Source organism: Lissotriton vulgaris, chromosome 4_1, assembly GCF_964263255.1.
Source record: "Lissotriton vulgaris chromosome 4_1, aLisVul1.2, whole genome shotgun sequence".
NCBI lineage: Eukaryota > Metazoa > Chordata > Amphibia > Caudata > Salamandridae > Lissotriton > Lissotriton vulgaris.
Window position 1 is genome coordinate 773,374,047 of NC_141691.1, and position 19,833 is coordinate 773,393,879.

The 19,833-nt window shown below is 44.5% G+C and overlaps 1 protein-coding gene across 1 annotated transcript in view; it reads left to right on the top strand.

The window, feature by feature from the left end:
* KIF13A (kinesin family member 13A) overlaps positions 1-19,833 on the top strand; it is a 762,232-nt gene that overhangs the window by 664,151 nt on the left and 78,248 nt on the right. The window contains exon 38 of the mRNA XM_086965110.1: positions 7,728-7,823. Coding sequence (XP_086821236.1) covers positions 7,728-7,823 — 96 coding nt within the window. The remainder of the gene's footprint in view (positions 1-7,727; positions 7,824-19,833) is intronic.

Genomic DNA, 19,833 nt, shown 5'->3' on the forward strand with positions numbered 1-19,833 from the left:
GGAGAGACTCACAAAAGACTGCACTCTAGGATCTGCCGTAAAGTGCTTTATTTGTGGCCTAGCGTTTTAACTAAAATAGTCATCATCACAAACTTACAGTTTAGGTGCCACATCCCCTTTCAAAAAAACAGTGGGCAACCATAGCAATGGAAACAAACTTGTTCTTTCTTTGCTTACGGGAACATAAATGCATGGTACAATTACATCAAAACAAAATAGTGTTACCTGCTTCTCCGTTGGTATACATATTTAAATACAAATGACTACAGATCTGACATACATTAAATGTACGTAAATTCAGTATCAAGAAGATCACATCAAAAGTATATAAAATTTCCTCATTTTGGTGATTTTATTCTTTTGCTTCATATATCCAGCATGTAGTCTGCTAATATGCCAACACATGTTTTGTCTACCCTTAGACTTTTTCAAGGCGGTTAGCACAAAAATCTGTCGTACAAGTTCTTATTCCACTTGTGGTTGACTTCTATTGAAAAATGCACACGCATCCACAAACGTATAATATCGGGTGTGTCTGTATGAAAGTTGACGCTGAAGTAACTAATTATGAACTTCTTGTTATGACCCAACGGGCAATCATTATTGGTCTTATATGACCCAAGATATAAAGAATCCAAAGGAAATGCCCTATGTTTGGAGTGTGCATTTTTCAATAGAAGTAAACCACAAGCGGAATTAGAGCTTGTACAATGACAGATTTTCATGCTAACCGCCTTGAAAAAGCCTATGGATAGATGAAATCCTTGTTGGCATATTGGCAGACTACATGCTGGATATATGAAGCAAAAGAATAACATCACCAAAATGAAGAAATTTTGACTTTTGTCAACTCTGTTTGCAGTCGGATTGTTATAATTAACATCAGTTGCTGCAAAAGTTTACATGTGATATTGGACTAAAGTAATCATTTGACTTATCCAGTACCCAAGTGGATTGTTAGCAAGTGTGCTCATAGTGCTCTATGGTTTCAGGTTTTATACACATTTCTTTTTCACTTGTGTAGTTAGCATCTTTCGGTAGTAGGTGCAATTAAGCCAAGCTAGCACCCCAAAAATTATTAGCAAGCGGAAAGAAAAGAATTTGTTCACACTTTATTAAATTGAAGGTGTTATATTTGTTTCCTTTTCTTGATTGTGCAGTTTTTCTCATTGATTGCGAACCATTACTACAAACTAAGTTGAAAAAAAAATAAAACCTTACAGATAAGTAGCATTAAATTATTTATTTTCAACATTAGGAGACGCTAAGCAGGACTGACAGTGAGTGTAGTTTTCAATAAAGAAAGATTGATACTATTGTTATGTTATGCTGTATGTGTTATATGCTATACTATGCTATCTGTGTTTTTATTGCATGTTAGTCACCCTATAAGGTATCTAGAAGCAGGTGTATGAAGCCATCCAGCCCTGGGGCTTACTCATAAAGCCTAGTTTTCAGCTTCCTGTTCTACATTTCTGCCCTATTTTTGGGGCCCACCGAAATTGTAGGCTGATCAAACAAACATTCACACTTGCATCAGTCACGCGTTGCCTTCTCAATGCTCTGCTGTGCCTCATGCGGTGTTTTCTTAGCAGTGACAGCCGCAATAGACTCAGCTGGTTCCCGGTGACTCGCCTCTGGCTCACCAGAGTGTCTGTGGCAAGTTGTCCCCGCCACGTCTATGGGCCCTAACATGCTTTGCTCCCCTCACTCACCCGGCACTGTTGGATCTCCGCGGCCACTCCTGCACACCGCGTCAGCCCTGGCTGGTATCGGTGCTCTCTCTTTCAGGGTCCGACCAGCTATCTCCACTCTGCCACCTATCCTTCTTTCCGGCCGCTGCTACCGCAGTTTCAGTATCCGGGCCGGGCGCCGACCACACCAGGTGCTGTTGCGCTACCCATATCTCCTGGGCCCCAGTGTCCGTCACGCCGACCGGGGTCAGCTCCCCACCATCTTGGGCTGCATCGCCTCGCTATGTCCCCACTGTTTAGGTGTTTGGCGACTGTATCCTTCACCTCACAGCTTCCCTACTCTTCTACAGGGTTTGTGCTGTTGAGGAAGCCGTTTCGCATATTCCGATGGCATGGAAAGTTAGGATTATTGGTTGGATTCGGTACAGGCTGCCAGAGCTCCGGCAACAGCGACTACTTCGCCATGTGTCCTGGTACCATCCTCCTTGTAGGAGGTCATCCAAGGCTTTAGACGCCAGGTATAAGATGGCGTTGCCCCCTGCTCTGCTTTTTTGTAAGCCTGGGGTCTGTGCTAGTCACAGCGTGGCAGAGCGAAAGGTGTCTAAAAGGTTGGTGGAAGTAATGTGGCTGCTCAGGTATTCATTGCCAGTGTTTTGGAGAGCTTTGCAGATGTGGATGAGGAGTTTAAAGTGTGTGTGCTTGTGAATCTGGAGCCAGTTGAATTCCCCGAGGTGGGGTGTAATGTGGGATGGGCATTGGAGGTTGAGGACTAGTCTGGCTGCTGCTTATTTGACCATTTGGAACCTTTTTGTGAGCTGGTTGGTAATCCCTGCGTCCATGGTATTTCAGTATTCTAGTCTGCTGGTGATGAAGACTTTGGGCAATTGTTTTCTTGGTCTTGTCTGGTAACCACTTGAAGATTTTGTCTTCAGTATCCTTAGCGTATTGAAGCAAGCTGAGACCATTGCTTTGACTTAGATGATCATGTGCTGTTTGTTGTGTCATGATTCTGAGTTCTCCAGCTTCGGAGCAGGGCTTTGGGGCTTGTCCAAAGTCTGCAGGACACCAAGTGGAGTCGCACGGAGCAGTGTTCTTCCAGAAGACTACTACTTCAGTCTTGTCTGAGTTCAATTTGAGGCAATTGGATTTCATCCATGTGGCTACTTAAGTCCTGCATGTGGTGAACTTGTTCCTGGTTTTGGGTATTCTGTTCGAGAGGAAAAGTATCAGTTGTGTGTTGTCTGCATAAATTAGGATGTTTATGTTGTGAACTTGAACGACGTTGACAGGTAGATGTTGAAGAGCGCTGGGCTGAGCGAGGGCCTTGCTGAACTTCACAAATAAGATCTTGTGCTTCAGAAGCACAGGAGGGATGTTGACGGTTTGGTTCTTTGATGAGAAAGGAGCATTTTTATTTGAGGGTGAGTCCTTGGATGCTTGTTTCATGGGGTTGTTGGATTAGGATCGGTTGGGAGACAATGTGGAAGGCTGCTGATAGGTCTATAAGGATGAGGGCTGCAGATTCCCCCTGTGAAGGATTATCTGGATCCATTCTATTTTGGACACGTTTGCCTGCTATTGGATTTTCAGACGATTCAGAAAAGGGGGTGGTGATGGACAGAGTTTCTGAATAAAGCAGAATACTCCTACCCAGTCAACAGATCAGGGCTTGATCCATCACCGTTTTTTAGCTCACTGCACCATCCCAGCTCAGAACCTGGCTACATGCAAATTAGTCTGTCCCTGGCCCAGTGCATCATGGGAACAGGGCAGACCAAACTACCAAGCCAATTCTTATACTGGAAAGGAAACAAGCTTCCGGGGATCGGTTTCTGGCATTACAGCCGTCTTCGGCCCGGCTTGCTTGAATCCTGATGGTGTAGTGAGCAAGGGACTCATGTCTGAGGATACCCTTCCACGCTTACGGTGGACAAAACGATTCAGAAAAGGGGGTGGTGATGGACAGAGTTTCTGAATAAAGCAGAATACTCCTACCCAGTCAACAGATCAGGGCTTGATCCATCACCGTTTTTTAGCTCACTGCACCATCCCAGCTCAGAACCTGGCTACATGCAAATTCAGTGCATCATGGGAACAGGGCAGACCAAACTACCAAGTCAATTCTTATACTGGAAAGGAAACAAGCTTCCGGGGACCGGTTTCAGACTGCATTTTCGGCAGGTTGTCTGTACTACGTAAATATTTGATCATTACAAGCAGTTAATCAAGCTTTAATGGAATCTTCACATTGGGAAAATCAGGTTTGTGGGGGTGCAAGAAACTCTCTGTGTCAGTGGGAGACCTGCCCGATTGTGTGTGGACATGATGTCGCTGCCCACTTTGGCACCTCCAGGTTTACACCATAAATTTCTTTTTTTCAGTTCTGTAGTATTGTGAGTTAGGGAACTGTGTGGTTTTATCTACCTTTTCAATTGCTCTCAATAATATACATTATAGACTTCTGATAACATTAACGATAATGCTGACACTTTGGCAGGTGCAGCTCTATTATGTAATTGATTAATACAACCATTGCATGCGATATGTAAGAGCCTGTTTTGGCAGCTATATATGCAACTGTTTCCTCAACATCTAATGTATGAATTCTGCACATTTGTAGTCCTTTAAAATGACGGCAGAAAGGACCTGAATTGAGGCGAAGGGAAGTGACACATGTACAAGAGTTGTTTTCCTGGGCTGTTCTGAGTGGCTTGGTACCCCCCTTCCCTTTTCTCCTTTGGATGTTCGAGAGACTACCTTGACTTTAGTAGAACCTAGGCCTTCTTCATCCCCAGAAGGACATCTGGGTCGTTTCTGGGGAGCTGTTTCTAAGATCTATAAAAAGTGTACTTTCTACTGTAGCACCAGATAAACAGAAAGGGAGAGGATGTAAAGTGCTGCATAGTGCTGTAGGTGTTCTTGCAGATACTTCAAAAGGAGTTGCTGCTTTCTTCACTATAAATCTGAGACAGAGTAATTCGGTAAATGACCCTGTACGGTTGTAACATTATGCCATTATTGTTTCATTTATTGTACAAATGCCAATAAAAACATGTACTAAAAAAAAAGCTGTGGTGGAGATACACTGAAAATGATGCATGCCCAAGTTTAGAAAAAAGATGATATAAATGCTTAGAGCATTGGTTGATCGTTTCCATACTCCAGTCTTTCGTTCCTTTCGCTGTCCAGGTTGGAATCTGAATTTCGCACTGATTGTAACATCTTCTCAATCTGATGAAATTTGCATTCCTCAGACATCCCCGCAAAATGAGCCTGGATAATAAAAAAAACTGGGTAGAATTGATTTTTCTGAAAGATAAGCTGCTTGAAATGGCCAGATTCATCCATTCACGGCCCAGCTCAAAATCCATCCTTAGCACTGGATGCGATGGCGTTGGCATTAAGATAACCAATTCTCAGAATGCTCACGTTGAGTTTGAATTAAGTCATTGCAAAGGACCTAATTAAGTCCAGCTTGTTGTTCTAATGACTCCTCCAGATGACTGGCGCTCTTGCTATAAGGATTGTGCAACACGCATTCTATGTTAGAATCTTATATATGGCTATACCTACTGCAAGATGGCAGTGGCATTGATACCTCCTTGGATTGCGCCCTGAATAAAAGGGATTTTCAGAACACTCCTTATGAGTTTTCACCTTGCTTATTCCTCTTTTAAAAAACTAGCAGGCCTAAAGACATTTTAGTACTGAATTGTATTGCATTGCATTGCATTGTGGCGTACTGAAGAAGATGGTAATCTTTTTCTTACACAACGGCACTGATGTTTTTTCAAAAATAAGAGATTTCTATTTGTGCGAATTTCACCCAGAATAGAAGTTACTTCCCTTAGACGTATAGCTTATAGAAAAGAGGGAAGAGGGAGACAGTCCCCATTTAGTGAACCTCCTTTTTTGTGAATCACACGCTTGACTCTGTCGGTGTGGCTTTGAGAAGAACAGACATTGTTGGTTAAAAGATATATCAAAAAGGTTCCATCACAGACATTTAGATTTCTGTTTATGACACACTGTCAACACTTAAGGTACAAGTGCCACTCCTGAGAGCAAAAATACCAGATGATGGACGGAATGCTGACTTAATCTAACATTCACCCCCAGTCACAGATCTGGGTTAATGCCATCGTTTTTCTGCATGCCACGCCATTCCAGTATAGACCCACCATATGCAAATCAGTCTTGACCTTGTTCCTCATTGGAACAGTCCAGCCCGAACTGCCAAGCCAGGTCCTCCCTGGACCAGAAACAGGCATCCTGGGACCGGTTTTGGTGTACCGGCCCTTAGCAGCCACGCTAGCTTGATTCTGGTGGCGTAGCAAACACTGGACCCACGTCTGGGCATACCCTTCCCACTTAGGGCGAGAAATCGAAAAAGAACAGGTAGCATTGGTGGCATTATGCCTCCAAAATCCATGCCAGAGCAGTTAAGGCAAACTTTACTCTCTCCTTTTGCAAGTGCCTTGCACATAGTGGATTTTAGGCAGGCATACTGGATATCTTCGACTCTGAATACACGCAGAGTACATGACTTGAGCAGGCTAGAGGCAAATTGTAAGAATATCTAGTGGGAGGAATGTGTGGCTTTTGGCCATGAAAGAAAAGTGTCAAGGGTCTCTCACAGAAGTTGCTGGGGACATAGTTGTCCACTACCCCTCTCTTTGCCAGATGTTTTACTCCACCTTTTGTATTACCTATTCATTTGCTTCTCACTATTTGCTTTAGGTGGCTGATTTGTATTTGGTATTTTTCCAAGTCCTCTGTGCTTTTTCACCAAGTTCGGTTTCAATATGACTGTTCAGCTACCACATTATATCCACCTCATTTATAAATAGCAGACTTGAGACTTAATGGGCTACATCCTCGAAGAGTTTAGACTTATTACATTTCTAGAAATGGTGTGAATAATATGGGTTGCAATTATTTGTGGTTGATGTCTCTTGTAAGGAGTTGACACTGCAAAAGGATAAACATGGGAAGCTAGATTGGGTTCATATTGGCTTTTGTTATGATTTCAAAGAAAAGTTATCCACCAATGAAAGTAGAGCTTGCAGAACAAAAGGCGTAAATTGACCAATACAGAGTTTCATACTAATGCTTCTATCAAAGCAACCCACAGTACAGCTATATGTGTTTCACTGCATACTTTTGGCAAGCAATCTTTACCTGATTTTGATTCCAGTGTAAAAAGTCTGTTTCTACGTCCATGCTCTGATAAGTCCTGCATGAGAACAAATGGCTTTTCTTTTGATTGCTTCCAAGTAGCCACCTTCAAATAAGTTCTAAATATTGCTGGGAGGTTAGAGATAAAGAACCTGTATGCGAAAGGTATCCATGGGACAACAAAATCACATTTAGATAATAATCTTAATTCTAGTGGATGTTTTTCCTCTCTTCAAATTCCTCATCATATTCTTAGTCCTTCTTTGGCAGGAAGTGTCTGAGGATATTAACAGAAATGTTGTCCCACACATATCCACTGGTGACATCACTACAGGATGACATCCAGTCCTGCAGGAAGTTTGCATAATGTGAGTTTAGTGCCACTTGATTCCGTTGGCAAATATTTTCCAAGGTCCAGTATTGAGACTTTGGATCTTACATTGATTGAGAAACTCCAGTGAACATGCAGTACCTTTCAAAATCATTGTTGAAGATAAGTAACCACTTCTCTTATTTTTTTCATTACGGTCTCACCCAATCCTTGAATGCATGGATTCTGCTTGTTTGTTTTCTTTTTCTGTTTGCAACAAACTTGCTACATTTGTTGTTTTTTATTGTAACTAACCAGTGACTTGACCATGCTGTTTGTTTGCCATCACCCCACCTGACGGACAAATTGCATACTAAAACCTCACAAATTGTTTCATGGATATGTATGAACATGAATTGTTGGATGGCATGCCACCTCAATGTCTATCACAAACTCCTGTCTTAACTTGCATGAATTTAATGTTGTATTTAAGCTCTGGTTGGTGTCTTCTTTGTGTGATGTGCTGTGTGTCTTAACCTTTGCAGAGCATGCCTTCATCCCAGGTACAAAACGCTGGCTCCTCTGGAAGTATTGCCAGCAACACGCAAATAGAAAACAATAGCATACATGAGGAGAAGATTGTAAGTTTTGTGCCAGTTTTTGTCATTATTCCTGGTGGTGGGTTAACGCCATTTCGCCGGTCGTTATGCAACAGCTGTTGGAACCGCCATATAATTAAAACATGGCTGTCTGCTTTTATTTTTAGACCTTTTTTATTTTATTGTGCTTTGGTAGAGATTTTGCCAATCTTTTTATTCGATTTTTAGGATAACAAATGTTTCCAGTCATTAATCGAAATAGAGAAAGGGTAATATGCATTGCCCCATTATCATTTTCCTGAAGTTATTAATCCACCAACTATCTCAATAACATTTGTAGTATGTCATGGTACTGGGACCTATAATGTTTTACTTTGCAAATGTTGAAGATAAATTGTTATTAGAAAATTATTTTTGTACAAGTATAAATGGAAAGGTATGCCCTTGGGATGAAGATGAGCTTAATAGTGGGAAGTGTAAGTGCAGCATGGTGCCACAGCGGCAAGCGGATATAAGGTATGGGTTATCAGGCTATTTGTTTAAATAACATTTTAAAACTGTTAGTCAACATCTGTTCAAATATGGCAAATCGTCAAAATGTAAGTACTTAGAAGGATTTATGACATCATTAAAGTGAAATGTAACATAACATATAATGAGCAGTACCCGAAAAGGCCCTTCCAAATTTTAAGGACTAAAATATCAGCTAGCTTGTCTTTTCGGGTTAGAGAATGTAGAATCAGAGTGGGCTAGAGGTGTTACTCCTATTCCTTGATCCTGTCCGCTTACCATCGCCCCTCCAACTTGCCTGCTTTCCTATGGTTCTATCCATTGAAGGCACCATGCCAGCATGCTAATGTGTACGGTGCCTCATGTCTCTATTTGCTTAAGGCGCCTTTTGAAATGTATGCCTTCTGCATGCTTTTTTAAGGCATGGCTGCTTTTTTTTTTTTAAATAAAAGAACCTTTGCTCACAATTTAAGAGCTACAAGATGCACCCTGATTTTCTAGGTAACAAATGAATGATTCACCGTAATAACTTCTTCATAGCAGGCAAGATACTGGTGTTAATGATTTTGCATTTTGCTACTTAAAATTGGTCTGCCAACAGGTCAGTTTTCGCAAAGTGAAGTGTATTTACCACAGTGGGTTAATATCATCAAAGAATGCCTAATTGTTTGTATGTATGTGGTCCTAAAAACCAAAGGCTTGTTTGGCAAGACTTTTGTTTTTATCAATTTTGCTTTGGCAAATTATGCATATTATTATTTAGTACCTTTCACCAATCATAGTCTTTATATTTTGAGTGTTCCCCACCTGTCTTAACAAGCACATGGGTTTAACTTAGCAAAATATGTATTTGCTTTGTGAGCTCTTCCTGGGGTCGAGGAAAGGTGGGGCTGCCCTTCTGTTATGCCTGATCTCCTTTTAGGATATCTGCCAATAAAGAATGTCATATCCAGGTGTGCTTAAAGACCAGTGATTTTTTTTCTCTTAAATTCCTCTTGGAGGATTCCATTTCAACTCTGTCAAGGTTACGAGCAGATCCTGCCTCGGCAGAACCATGGTGCTGCAGAATAAGGTCCTCCCTATTGGCAGCCCAGTGTATCGCAGTAACTTACTCGATGCTGATGAGACCACCCACTGAGCTCCTTCAGCACCCCATCAACCAACATGTACCTGAGCAGTCTTAATTGCAGGCATGTTGTGTTGGTGGAAGGTTTGCTGCATGATGACTTGGGAGAGGAGTCGGAGAAGTGCCCAGTAACAGTATATGTTTGATGCGACAGAGGGACAATACTGCTGGTCTACAAGTTGCCCTCTGCAATAGTTTACATGCCTGATCATAAGTCTATGCAGAAAGTAAGGCAAGCAAGTGGATCAGAAGTGGAGATGCCATGGCAGGGCAGGACTGCCCTTGAAGGACAAAAACTCAGATATAACCTTCTTTCCAGACTTCACCCAGCTAGTCCAGAGACAGCGGCGCTCCTTTTTGGCGATCAAAAATACGTTGAGAGACAAAGGCTATAAGTACACCATGCTGTTCCCAGCCAGACTCCGAGTGGAGGCAGACGGTCAGGCATGGTTCTTTGAACATCCAGAATCAGCAGCGGAGTGGTTGAAGAGTCTCTGACCAGTATTCCATATGATACTGGGGTACAATTGGCGGGGGTATCTGTGGGATCCAGAAAGCGGGGGAGACGCCACTTTGGGCCTACACGCTGTTCTGATCAAGTTGGGGAGTGGGACCTGAAAGATGGGACACACCAGTGAGTATAATCGTCGCTCTGGACCCTTCTTAATGTACATTATTGAGATATACTTTGAGTTACCTGTATGGGATTGTGCAATCATATTTTTGAGATGGGGGGAGGGGGCACCACTCACCCCACTTTTCTACCTTTAGTTACTTTGTGGGGCGACGAGCACTCTGCAAGTTTAATCATGGGCAGTTTGAGGCCCAGAGTGCAGGGGAGCAGGGAGGGGGGCGTTTGGGAGGTAATGTTCATGTTAAGTTTTAATCTTTTTTGCAGGTTTAGATCAATCGACCACACCGGGTTGTACCACAGGGCGGGAGCAGTACCACAGGGCGGGAGCAATGTACTTATGCAAGTTCAGATGGGTTCACAGTGGGAAGAATGGGTTAGAGTCCTTAGCTGGAACGTCAAAGAGCTTGACAACAAGATTAAGCGTAGTATGGTCCACCAGTATCTCAAAAGGCATGCCCCAGATGTTATCCTGTTACAAGAAAGGTATCTGATTGGGAACACGTGCCAGGCAATGATTGGGGGGGGGTACAAGTTAGTGGCACACGCAGGCTTTACATCCGGTTCACGAGGAGTGGGCATTCTAGTTAAGAACTTGTTCCCCTTCACTGCACAATCTACATGGTCCAATAACCGGGGTATATACGTAGGAGTCTCGGGACTGTGGGAAGGCCGGACTATTACATGTGTCTCAGTGTATGTTCCCCCTGGCCTTCAGAGTGATACATATAAGGATCTAGGTGCAGCACTATTGTCATTCCCGCAAGGCCTCTTTATCATAGGGAGAGATTTTGTGCAGTGGTGTCTGGTGAGCTGGATTGTCACCCCACGGGACATTAGACCTGCACAGCGGTGGCTATCTGACTTCCTCAAGGCTGTGGGATTGATAGATGGATGGAGGACACATAACCCAGATAGGGCCCAGTACACCTTCCTGTCCGGTGCCCATCGTAGTCTGTCCCGTATCCTAGTCCCGGCGACACAGGCACGCAATATTTGAGAGACCTGCCATCTAGGCAGGGGTATCTAAGACCATTCTCCGATTTGGATGCATATGGTCCTGGGCCAAATGAGCGCAGGGAAAATTGCTCCCATTAACCTGTGGTATCTACGTGACCCCGAAATTCGAAAAAAAAATAACTCTGGCCACAAATCACTATTTCCGAGAAAATGAGGAAACGGTGCAATGAGCCCAAACGTTATGGAAAGCCTACAAATCAGTCATCCGTGGGGAAGCCGTATCCCTTATTATGGGTAAGAAAAAGGACATGCAAAAAGACTTGGTGAGGGCAGAAGACAAAGTGCTTAAATTGGAAGAAGAGTTGGAGCATGCATTGACTCCAGAGAAGGTGTACCTCCTAAGCTTAAAACAAGACGAATTTAAAGGCATAGCAACAGACAGAGCTAGGGCGCGGGGGAGGTAAACGCAGAGTAGAATTTATGAGCAGGGAGACCAGGCGGGAATTTGATTGCATGGCTGGATAAGATGGAATGGGGTCCCCTACTTGTGCCCAAGCTGACTGAGGAAGGTGCCGATCCAGTCACAGACCCGCAGCGCATAGCCGACCGGTTTGCTGAGTATTACCAGAAAGTATATAGTACAGAGGGGCAGTTCACAGAGGGAGAAAATGGTACCCTGCTCCAAGAAAATGGTACCCTGCTCCAGGATAATGTGCTTCCCACCCTGACTGACGAGAATCAGGAATACCTTCAGCCCACTTTCTCGAATGAAGAGGTGGCACAGGCGATACGAGCAATCAATTTGGGGAAAGCGTCCGGCCCTAACGGCATTCCGATCGAGTTGTACAAGTTGAGACAAGACAAGATAGCCCCCTACCTTCACTTGATGTTTATGGATAGCAGAGAAAAGGAGACTCTTCTCATAGATCAGAGGATTGCCAACATTGTGGTCATCCATAAAGAAGGTAAACCTGTTGCACATCCTATAGACCGATATCACTGCTTAATGCAGAACCCAAGATCCTAGCTCAAATATTGGCGACACGCTGCATGAAAGTGATTAATACCTTAGTGCACCCTGACCAATCAGGCTTCATGCCACATCGTAACACTGCCATAAACTTGCGCAGACTGCATGGAGTGTTGGGCAGAGCTATAACTATCTTAGAACCTGCAGTATTAGTATCACTGGATGCCACCATGGCGTTTGACATGGTGGAGGGTCCGTATCTCTTCGCGGTACTGGACAAATTGGGATTTAGGCCCCAGTTCTTGAGCTCAAAGCCCATGGCCCAAGTAGTCATGAATAACCACAAGTCAGCGACTTTTCAACTTAGCGGTGGAACGCATCACAAATTGCTGTTATCACCGCTCCTATTTGCTTTAGCCCTGGAGCCTCTGGCAGCATGGATCCACATAGATCCAATGATTTGTAGTATGCGCTGGTCCCCAGATTGGGAAGATAGGATATAGTTATATGCGGATGATATTCTGCTGTACCTGACCTCCCTGAGAGCCTCCTTAATATGCCTGATAGACATACTCGCAGTGTTTGGCAGATACTCCATTTACCATAAACTGGTCCAAATCCGTGGTCTATGTACTCCTGGGAAAACCGCCCTTTCTACCGAGGGACTGCCCGATACAGATAGCCTCGGATGGCTTTCGCTACCTCTGAATATTTATTACATTAAACTCCACCCTCTGCTTCCCTCACAATCTCCTACCTCCAATTCGGAGATTGAAAAGTGATATCAAACACAGAAAGTCTTTGCCTCTCTCATTGTTGGTCAACGCTGTTTTTTAAAATGATGGCTCCACCCCGTTTCCTTTATGCCCTCCAGAACGCAATGGATCCAGTTTCCAAATCATATTTTAAAGAGATAGAGAATCTTCAAAGGATTCTCTTATGGGACGGCAAACCTCTGATTGCCTTGGCTAAGCTCACCCTCAACTGGTACGATGGTGGCATTAGTCTCTCAAACATTAAAAAATATTATTGGGCAGCCCATCTGCCTGCGATAAATCAGGGGATGTATGGTCTTCCGTACAATCCAGGGTACGCCATGGATAGATGGCTCCTCCTAGGTGGGGGCTACAGTAGAGCACTCAATTCTAAACCCCATAAATACCCCCTCACATGTCCAACTGCGCACTCGGTCCACGTATGGCACGTGGAGAACAAACAACTGGGATAGGACTGTAGACTCACACTGGCAACTCCCCTCTGGGGATTCTGTGGCAAACTAAGGGGTTTGATAAATGGGACCTTATTAGTATTTCCCAGATCAAGGACCTTCATGTCAAAGATGAAGTCCTCCCCTTTGCCTCCCTTCAACAGCAATATAGCCTAGCAGGCACTGAGTATTACAGATATCTTCAAGTCCAACATGCCCTTAACGCTCACCTTGCCAGTAAATCCTCCCTCCCCGACTCCTTCCCCCTTGAGGATAGAATACTTGACGGCCATCTACCCGAAAAAAAAACATCTCTCTGATCTACAAAAAACTGATAAACAATATGGAAGATCCACTCCAGTCCTTCAAGGAAAAATGGGTTAGAACTGGATGAGGAGGACTGGCGAGAGTCTGTCTCCTCCCCGAGGGTGTTGACAGTCCAGGCCAGGTTACGTTTAGTGCAGCTTAAAATTCTGCGCAGAATTTACGTCACGGGGCCGGGTTTGGTCCATATGAGTAGAATGGATAGTGAAGAGTGCAGGCGTAGGTGTGGGGAGGTGGGTAAGTTTATCCACAATGTATGGGAATGTGAACACATACAAACATACTGGCACTTACATCACTCACTTCCTGAGGTACTCGCAGTCGATATGCAGCCCGAGGCACGCAGGCGCCTCCTAAACATTTGGGAGCGAACAGTCCTCACCTCTTATACTAAGCAATGGGCAACCCTGGCAGTAATGATCACTAAAAGGAACATAGCACAAAATTGGGGGGGCTCACCAACTGCCAACAGTAGGAAAATGGAAGGGACATTTGGACTGGTGCATGTTCCGGGAAAAGTCAATGGATGTAGCCAGAGGGTGTCCCAGGAAATGGAGCAAGATATGGGGGCCCTGGAACTCATATAGAGGAAATATATGCACACTGCCAACAACCTTGAATGACGACGAGACTCTTGTAACCCCCTAAGGGTCATGTATGGTTGATTGTGAATTGATTCTCTCTAACCCAGGTCGGAAAATTGGAAGATGTATTGTCTCCTGCTCATGTGGGGAAGTGGTGTATTATGTCAATGTGTATAATAATAAAAAAGATTTATAAAAAAAAAAGTGGAGATGCAAGAGTTGTAACCACAGATGCCATCAACGTTAAAAGTACTTTCTAAGAACCAATGGTTGTAAAATTAATCTTCCTACGTGGAAGATCAGTTTAGAATTCTTCTCTTCTGCTGCTCCCTAGTGCTAATCTCCGCCTCTGTTTGAATGATAGAGTAGTGAAGTTCATGCAGCAACACTTGCCCCTGTGTATAGTATTACCCCCAACGAGGTGCAATGCAGGCAAGAGAAGATACATTTCAAGCACTCTGGTGCTGCTGCTTCTTGCTGGCCTTCCATTCCCAACATACTGATCTACAGCTTCCCTAATGTCTGCTTGGACTTTACCACTGCGTGTCATCTCCATGCCCAGTCTAGAGATTCTGACTATGATCTTAGGCACCCTTGTTGCTATTCTCATCACACCTAGGTATGAGCCCTTTGGAAAGTGGATGTGAAGGAAGTGATGGAGGTTAAATATAATTAGATGGGAGCTTCTTGTTCTTTCCATTATTACCATTATGACCTGTGATACCTCCTACCTGGTTGGGCAACATGAAATAGTTCAGGGGCAATAGACAAACATCGTTTGGCTCACATCCATGGAGAAGGTGGTGACCCACCTACAAGAGAATCTGAGCTCATCTGAGGTTGTTTTCAGCCTCTTCCTCCACTGTAAACCCCAGTGTTTGTGATCTCCAGCCTGTAGAAGATAGCACCTCTTTCTGGCTTTCCATGTGCCCTAATGCTTCAGGAGTTAAAGGGACATGTGAATATTAAGGTGCCCAAATGTAGGCCTGATAATATTCTCACCTGAAATAGTCTCACTTCTGCCTTGTCCTGGTTCAGTATGGTTATTTCTAAGACTGCCCTCTCAAGCAACCCAGTAAGCAAGCCAGTTTTGAGTAGGTGCATGTAGCCTTCACCTTCTCTCCAAGTTGATTAGTTGTATGTGGTCATCTTCTGGTCTGACAGAAAAGCTCATACACTTTGTATTAGACATGGCGTTTAACCCGTTCCATGCTCCCGTTCGCCAATGGCCGGCGGAAGCACTCACTCCCTGGTGCTGCGAACGGCCACCGGCCGCCACAGCCATGTCCACTCTTTAGAAAGCCCGCACCACGGCGGAATTGCGGCTGTGGTTAAGGCTTTAATACATTGAAAAGCAAACATTCCTTTGGCATTGAACGTGATGTTCAGTTTAGACCCCGAACGGAGAGGCCTCCTAAAATGCAATGTCTTAAGCTGCCACTTATGGACCAGAAAGTACCTGGAATACAGTTGAGCATAACAGACTGTTTGTCCAAGAGCCCTGCATGACTTAAGGTGATGGTCTGCATCCTGCCACTACCCCCCAATTTCTAGTTTTAATGTTCTCTGATCTTCAGGCTCCCCTCCTTCAGGTTAAAGAATTTTTACTCCATTTATTCCAGGCATAAGTGGAAAATACATTTGATATATACTGGTGATTATACAGAGTTTCTTTCCTTCCCCTGTATTCAGCCTCCTGATCCCTGAACATAGAACCTTGGAAAGACCCAGACCTGCAACTCCACAACTGCATGCTGCTGCCAAATGATTAACTGTTCTATTCAGCAGGTTGGGAATGATGGTAGTCTCCCTCGAACCTTTCCTAATCAGGAATCCTAATGGGGACTTCAGATCCATAATCGATCTGAAACTGGTCAACAATTGCATAGAAACTATTCTCTCCTCAGGATAACCTTCAGGAAATTAGTACAATTATTTTATCCACAGAATACATGGCTTAGATCTAAGCTGAAGGAACCTCCTTCCATGTTGCGACAAAGTGCTAGTTGCCCTTGTGATGATGGTTTATGTTTGGGGATTCGGTTTCATCTTTAGAGTAATGATTGAATGTTACGTGCAGGTTCCTACCCTCAGGTGTGCTCACTCTTGCAGGCTTTGGTTGGTTTTGGAACCTCAGGAGGAAGGAGGTAGCACAATACACAATGGGCTCCAGGAGGGGGGACCGAACCATATACTAAAATAGTGCTATGAGAACCACGACTCAGGACTAGACCTAGTCTAAAAAGTGTAGAATTGCTGGGATCCACCCAAGGTGAGTAAGTAGGGACCCCACGGAGGACGGGTGCAGAGTGAAAACACCACTGCGTGCTCTGTACAATTCAATGGGAAAGTTGCGGTTGGAAAATTAAAGATTAAGGACCCTTCCCAGCAGATTATTAAGACAACCCTTGGAACTTAAAAGGTTGGAGAGCCACTCCACCCGTGGATACCTTTGTTAACAGAGTTACCTATCCCAGACGAGCCAGGTGCATAGGTCGAAGTGGTGTCGGAAACCCTTGTCGTTCTCTATGGAAGTCTACAAAGAAATGTTGCTTCTGGAAGTAAGAAGAATGTCTGGTAGAACCCATTGTAGATTCTTGTTGAAAGGAACCTGAAGCAGAGGGGACTGAATCTTGGTCACTTAGGAGTGACCAGGGGCTCGGTAGACAAATGCCCACTGATGTCGAGTACTTCAGGTGAATTGACGGTGATCTTGACTCTTCAGCTGCAGGGACCAAGAGACTTCTTGGACAACCAGGAGCCGGATTCGAGCTTTCCCAAGAAGGATGTCGAGTGCTATGGGGTCGTTGTTCGGCGGGAGCACCAACAAGCCTTGGCAGCAGCAACCAAAGAAAATGGTCAAATTCAGTGTCGATTTGGCCCAGCAAGGATCAGGAGACTTACCACAGCAAGGGGAGTCGGGGCAGGCCTGAAGTTACCTGGGGAGCAGGGCACAGAGTACAAGGATGCCAGAATCCTTTGTAGAAACAATGCGCTGGGGTCAGGGCTACAAATTGCCCAACGCACGGAATTGTTGCACGACAACAAGCATATGCAGTTGCAAACGAACACGGTACACAGAGGTACGGGTTATGCGGTCCCCACAGGGGATACAGGCCTCAAACTCGGTGAGAGGCAGCTCGACCTCGGAGACTTTCAGAAACCCACCTCCTGTGTTGTTGGAGCCTTCGGTGTCTGCAGGAGCTCAGGATCAGCAGACCGGATAGATGAGCTATGGTGTCTGCTAATGCAGGGGAGTGACTCCTTCACCCCAAGGGAGATTCTTCTGCTGTCTTGGAGGTCCACAGGGTCCTGCACAGAACCTGCATGGATCACGGACACTGAATAGGCTTTGGATGGCAAGGGGGAGACTAATTCGAGCCCAAGAGAGGTCCAGCGAAGTTGAGCAGGTCCAGACGGTCAAAGTGTAGTGGTTTCTTCTTGCAGAATATTGTCCACGTAAAATCTGATGTCCATTAGCCAGGTAACCCATTTTATACCCACGGGAGAAAGTTGGACAGATTCAGGGGACCCTACTAGGGGAAAGGCAGGACAGAGGGGAGGCCACACCTATGTCCTTTGTCCGGTTTTGCACCAGAGCTGGAGCAAATGGCTCCCAGAACTGGTTTGAGCTGGACTATGCACAGGGACAGGACACCAAGTTTGCCCCTCGTGCAGACTTTCTGGCACTGTGACAGTGTACCCACCCAACCTCAATACACTAAATCCTGTCTGGAAGGTGGTAACACCTCCCTGTGACAGGATGCCTATTGTGCTGCCTTCCCCTGCTCGAGCTTGGCTCAGCTGCAGGAGGGCAGACTCCTGTCTGTGGCTGGCAGCATCCATTTTGTGCTGTAAGGCTTGAGAAAGTTGGTACCGGTAGACTAAGGTACCCCCAGAACCCCGGTTCTATGGGGAGGAATCATACCTCCCACAGCAGTACTGGTGTGGAGGTATGATTCCAAGGTGTTTGACACCACACACAATATACTTTGTTGCAGTCGTTTACGAGATAGCCTTTACAGAGAGGTTATAATGCACCTCTACCTATACGTCTGGCTGTGTCACAGACAACCAGGGAGAATGGTCTCCGAAGGCTGCACAGGGGCCCTGCTTATGCAGGAGCACCCTCTCACTTGAAACCCAGCACCCTGCCTTCAGGACCGTTAAGGTCTGTTGTAAGGGTGACTTATAAAGTTTTTGGTGTAGTGACATATATATATATATATATATATCTCTCTCTCAGACGCCCCTCTGGTAGGAAAGGAGAAGAGGCCACACAGGGGAACTTCAGGAGCCGTTTATTAATGGACAGCATGGCAAGATGCATTTCGGCATTGTAGCCTTCTTCGGTTGCCGCTGTTACCACGTGATGACACCACCCACGTTTTTTGAAAAAGTGTCCTGAACCACCCTCATTGGAAGGTGAGTAGTCCCGCCCCAAAGTCTCATGCAAATTCGTCCATAGTGGCTCAGATAAGACTTCAACTCCCAGAAGCCATCACACCTGGGAAGTCAAACTCGGGGAAGGAACAATGTGCAGGGTCAAAAGTGTAGAAATGAAAGTGGAGTTTATATATATATATATATATATATATATATATATATATATATATATATATATATATATATATATATATATATAGTATAATACATGCTTCAGCCCATGGGAGGCCTCTGGGGTACCGATGCCCTGGGTACATGTGTACCATATACTAGGGACTGATAAGGGTACCCCAGTATTTAATCTGGAGTTGTACCAAAGTACATACATAGCAATTTAGGGAGAAAGTAGATAGTCTGGGGTCCTGAATAGCAGGATCCCAGCCAGCCTAGTCAAAAGAGTGGATGCAAAAAGTGGGGGTAACCATAAGAAGCCGATCCTACACCCTCTCTCGGCTCTCTGATATTGTCTTTCTGTTTCCTTAAAAGTAGATTGTAGGGGTGTGGCTCCTCACTGGATCTAGGCTCAAAGGGTAATATCATTCTTTTAGCTTTTGGTGTTATGAGTTTGAGTCACTTGCTCGGCAACGTCCTGAGGCACTGTTTGGCGTTCCTGAATGACAATTTGGCTTTTAAGTATCTGTTCCTTTATAATGAGGGCTACATTGCTGGTTTGTCTTGCAGACTCTTGCATTCAGATAGGATTTGGATTCTTGGGTGGGGTGCAACACTAGGGTTCCATTCGACTAGGAATTATGTTCTGTGGAGGAGGCAACCAGTTGCTTCATCTGGAGTGAGATAAGGGCCATATTCCACCCAGCATCTCATTTGAAAATCTAATGGGCTTTATTGTCCAAGACAAAATCATTAGACTGGTTATGAGACTTTATGCAATCTTTGGGGCTGGATGCTATCCAGTCTTTGGAAACAGTACCTCCCCTCCTCCCCTACCCTTTGCCCACCCTCAAGCTGATGAGTGAAAATAATATGCCTATCTTACAAAGTAAACTAAACTCACAAGTTGGTACCTTGAGCTGAGTGATTCCCTCACCGAATTCTGCTTGATTCTAGGCATTTGCAGTTCAGATGCTAAGACTTATCATTGAAAAAGCAAAACTAGGACACAATTCTTAGACAGAGTGCACACTACCTGGTTAACTCAAGATGAATGTATTAACTCAATGTTAATCAAAGACCTTTAATATCAAATGAAAAATGAAATTGACAAGGTTATCCAATGTGCAAAATAATCTTGCAATATTCTGCAGAAAAGATGATGGCTGTGTTCAACTGCGTA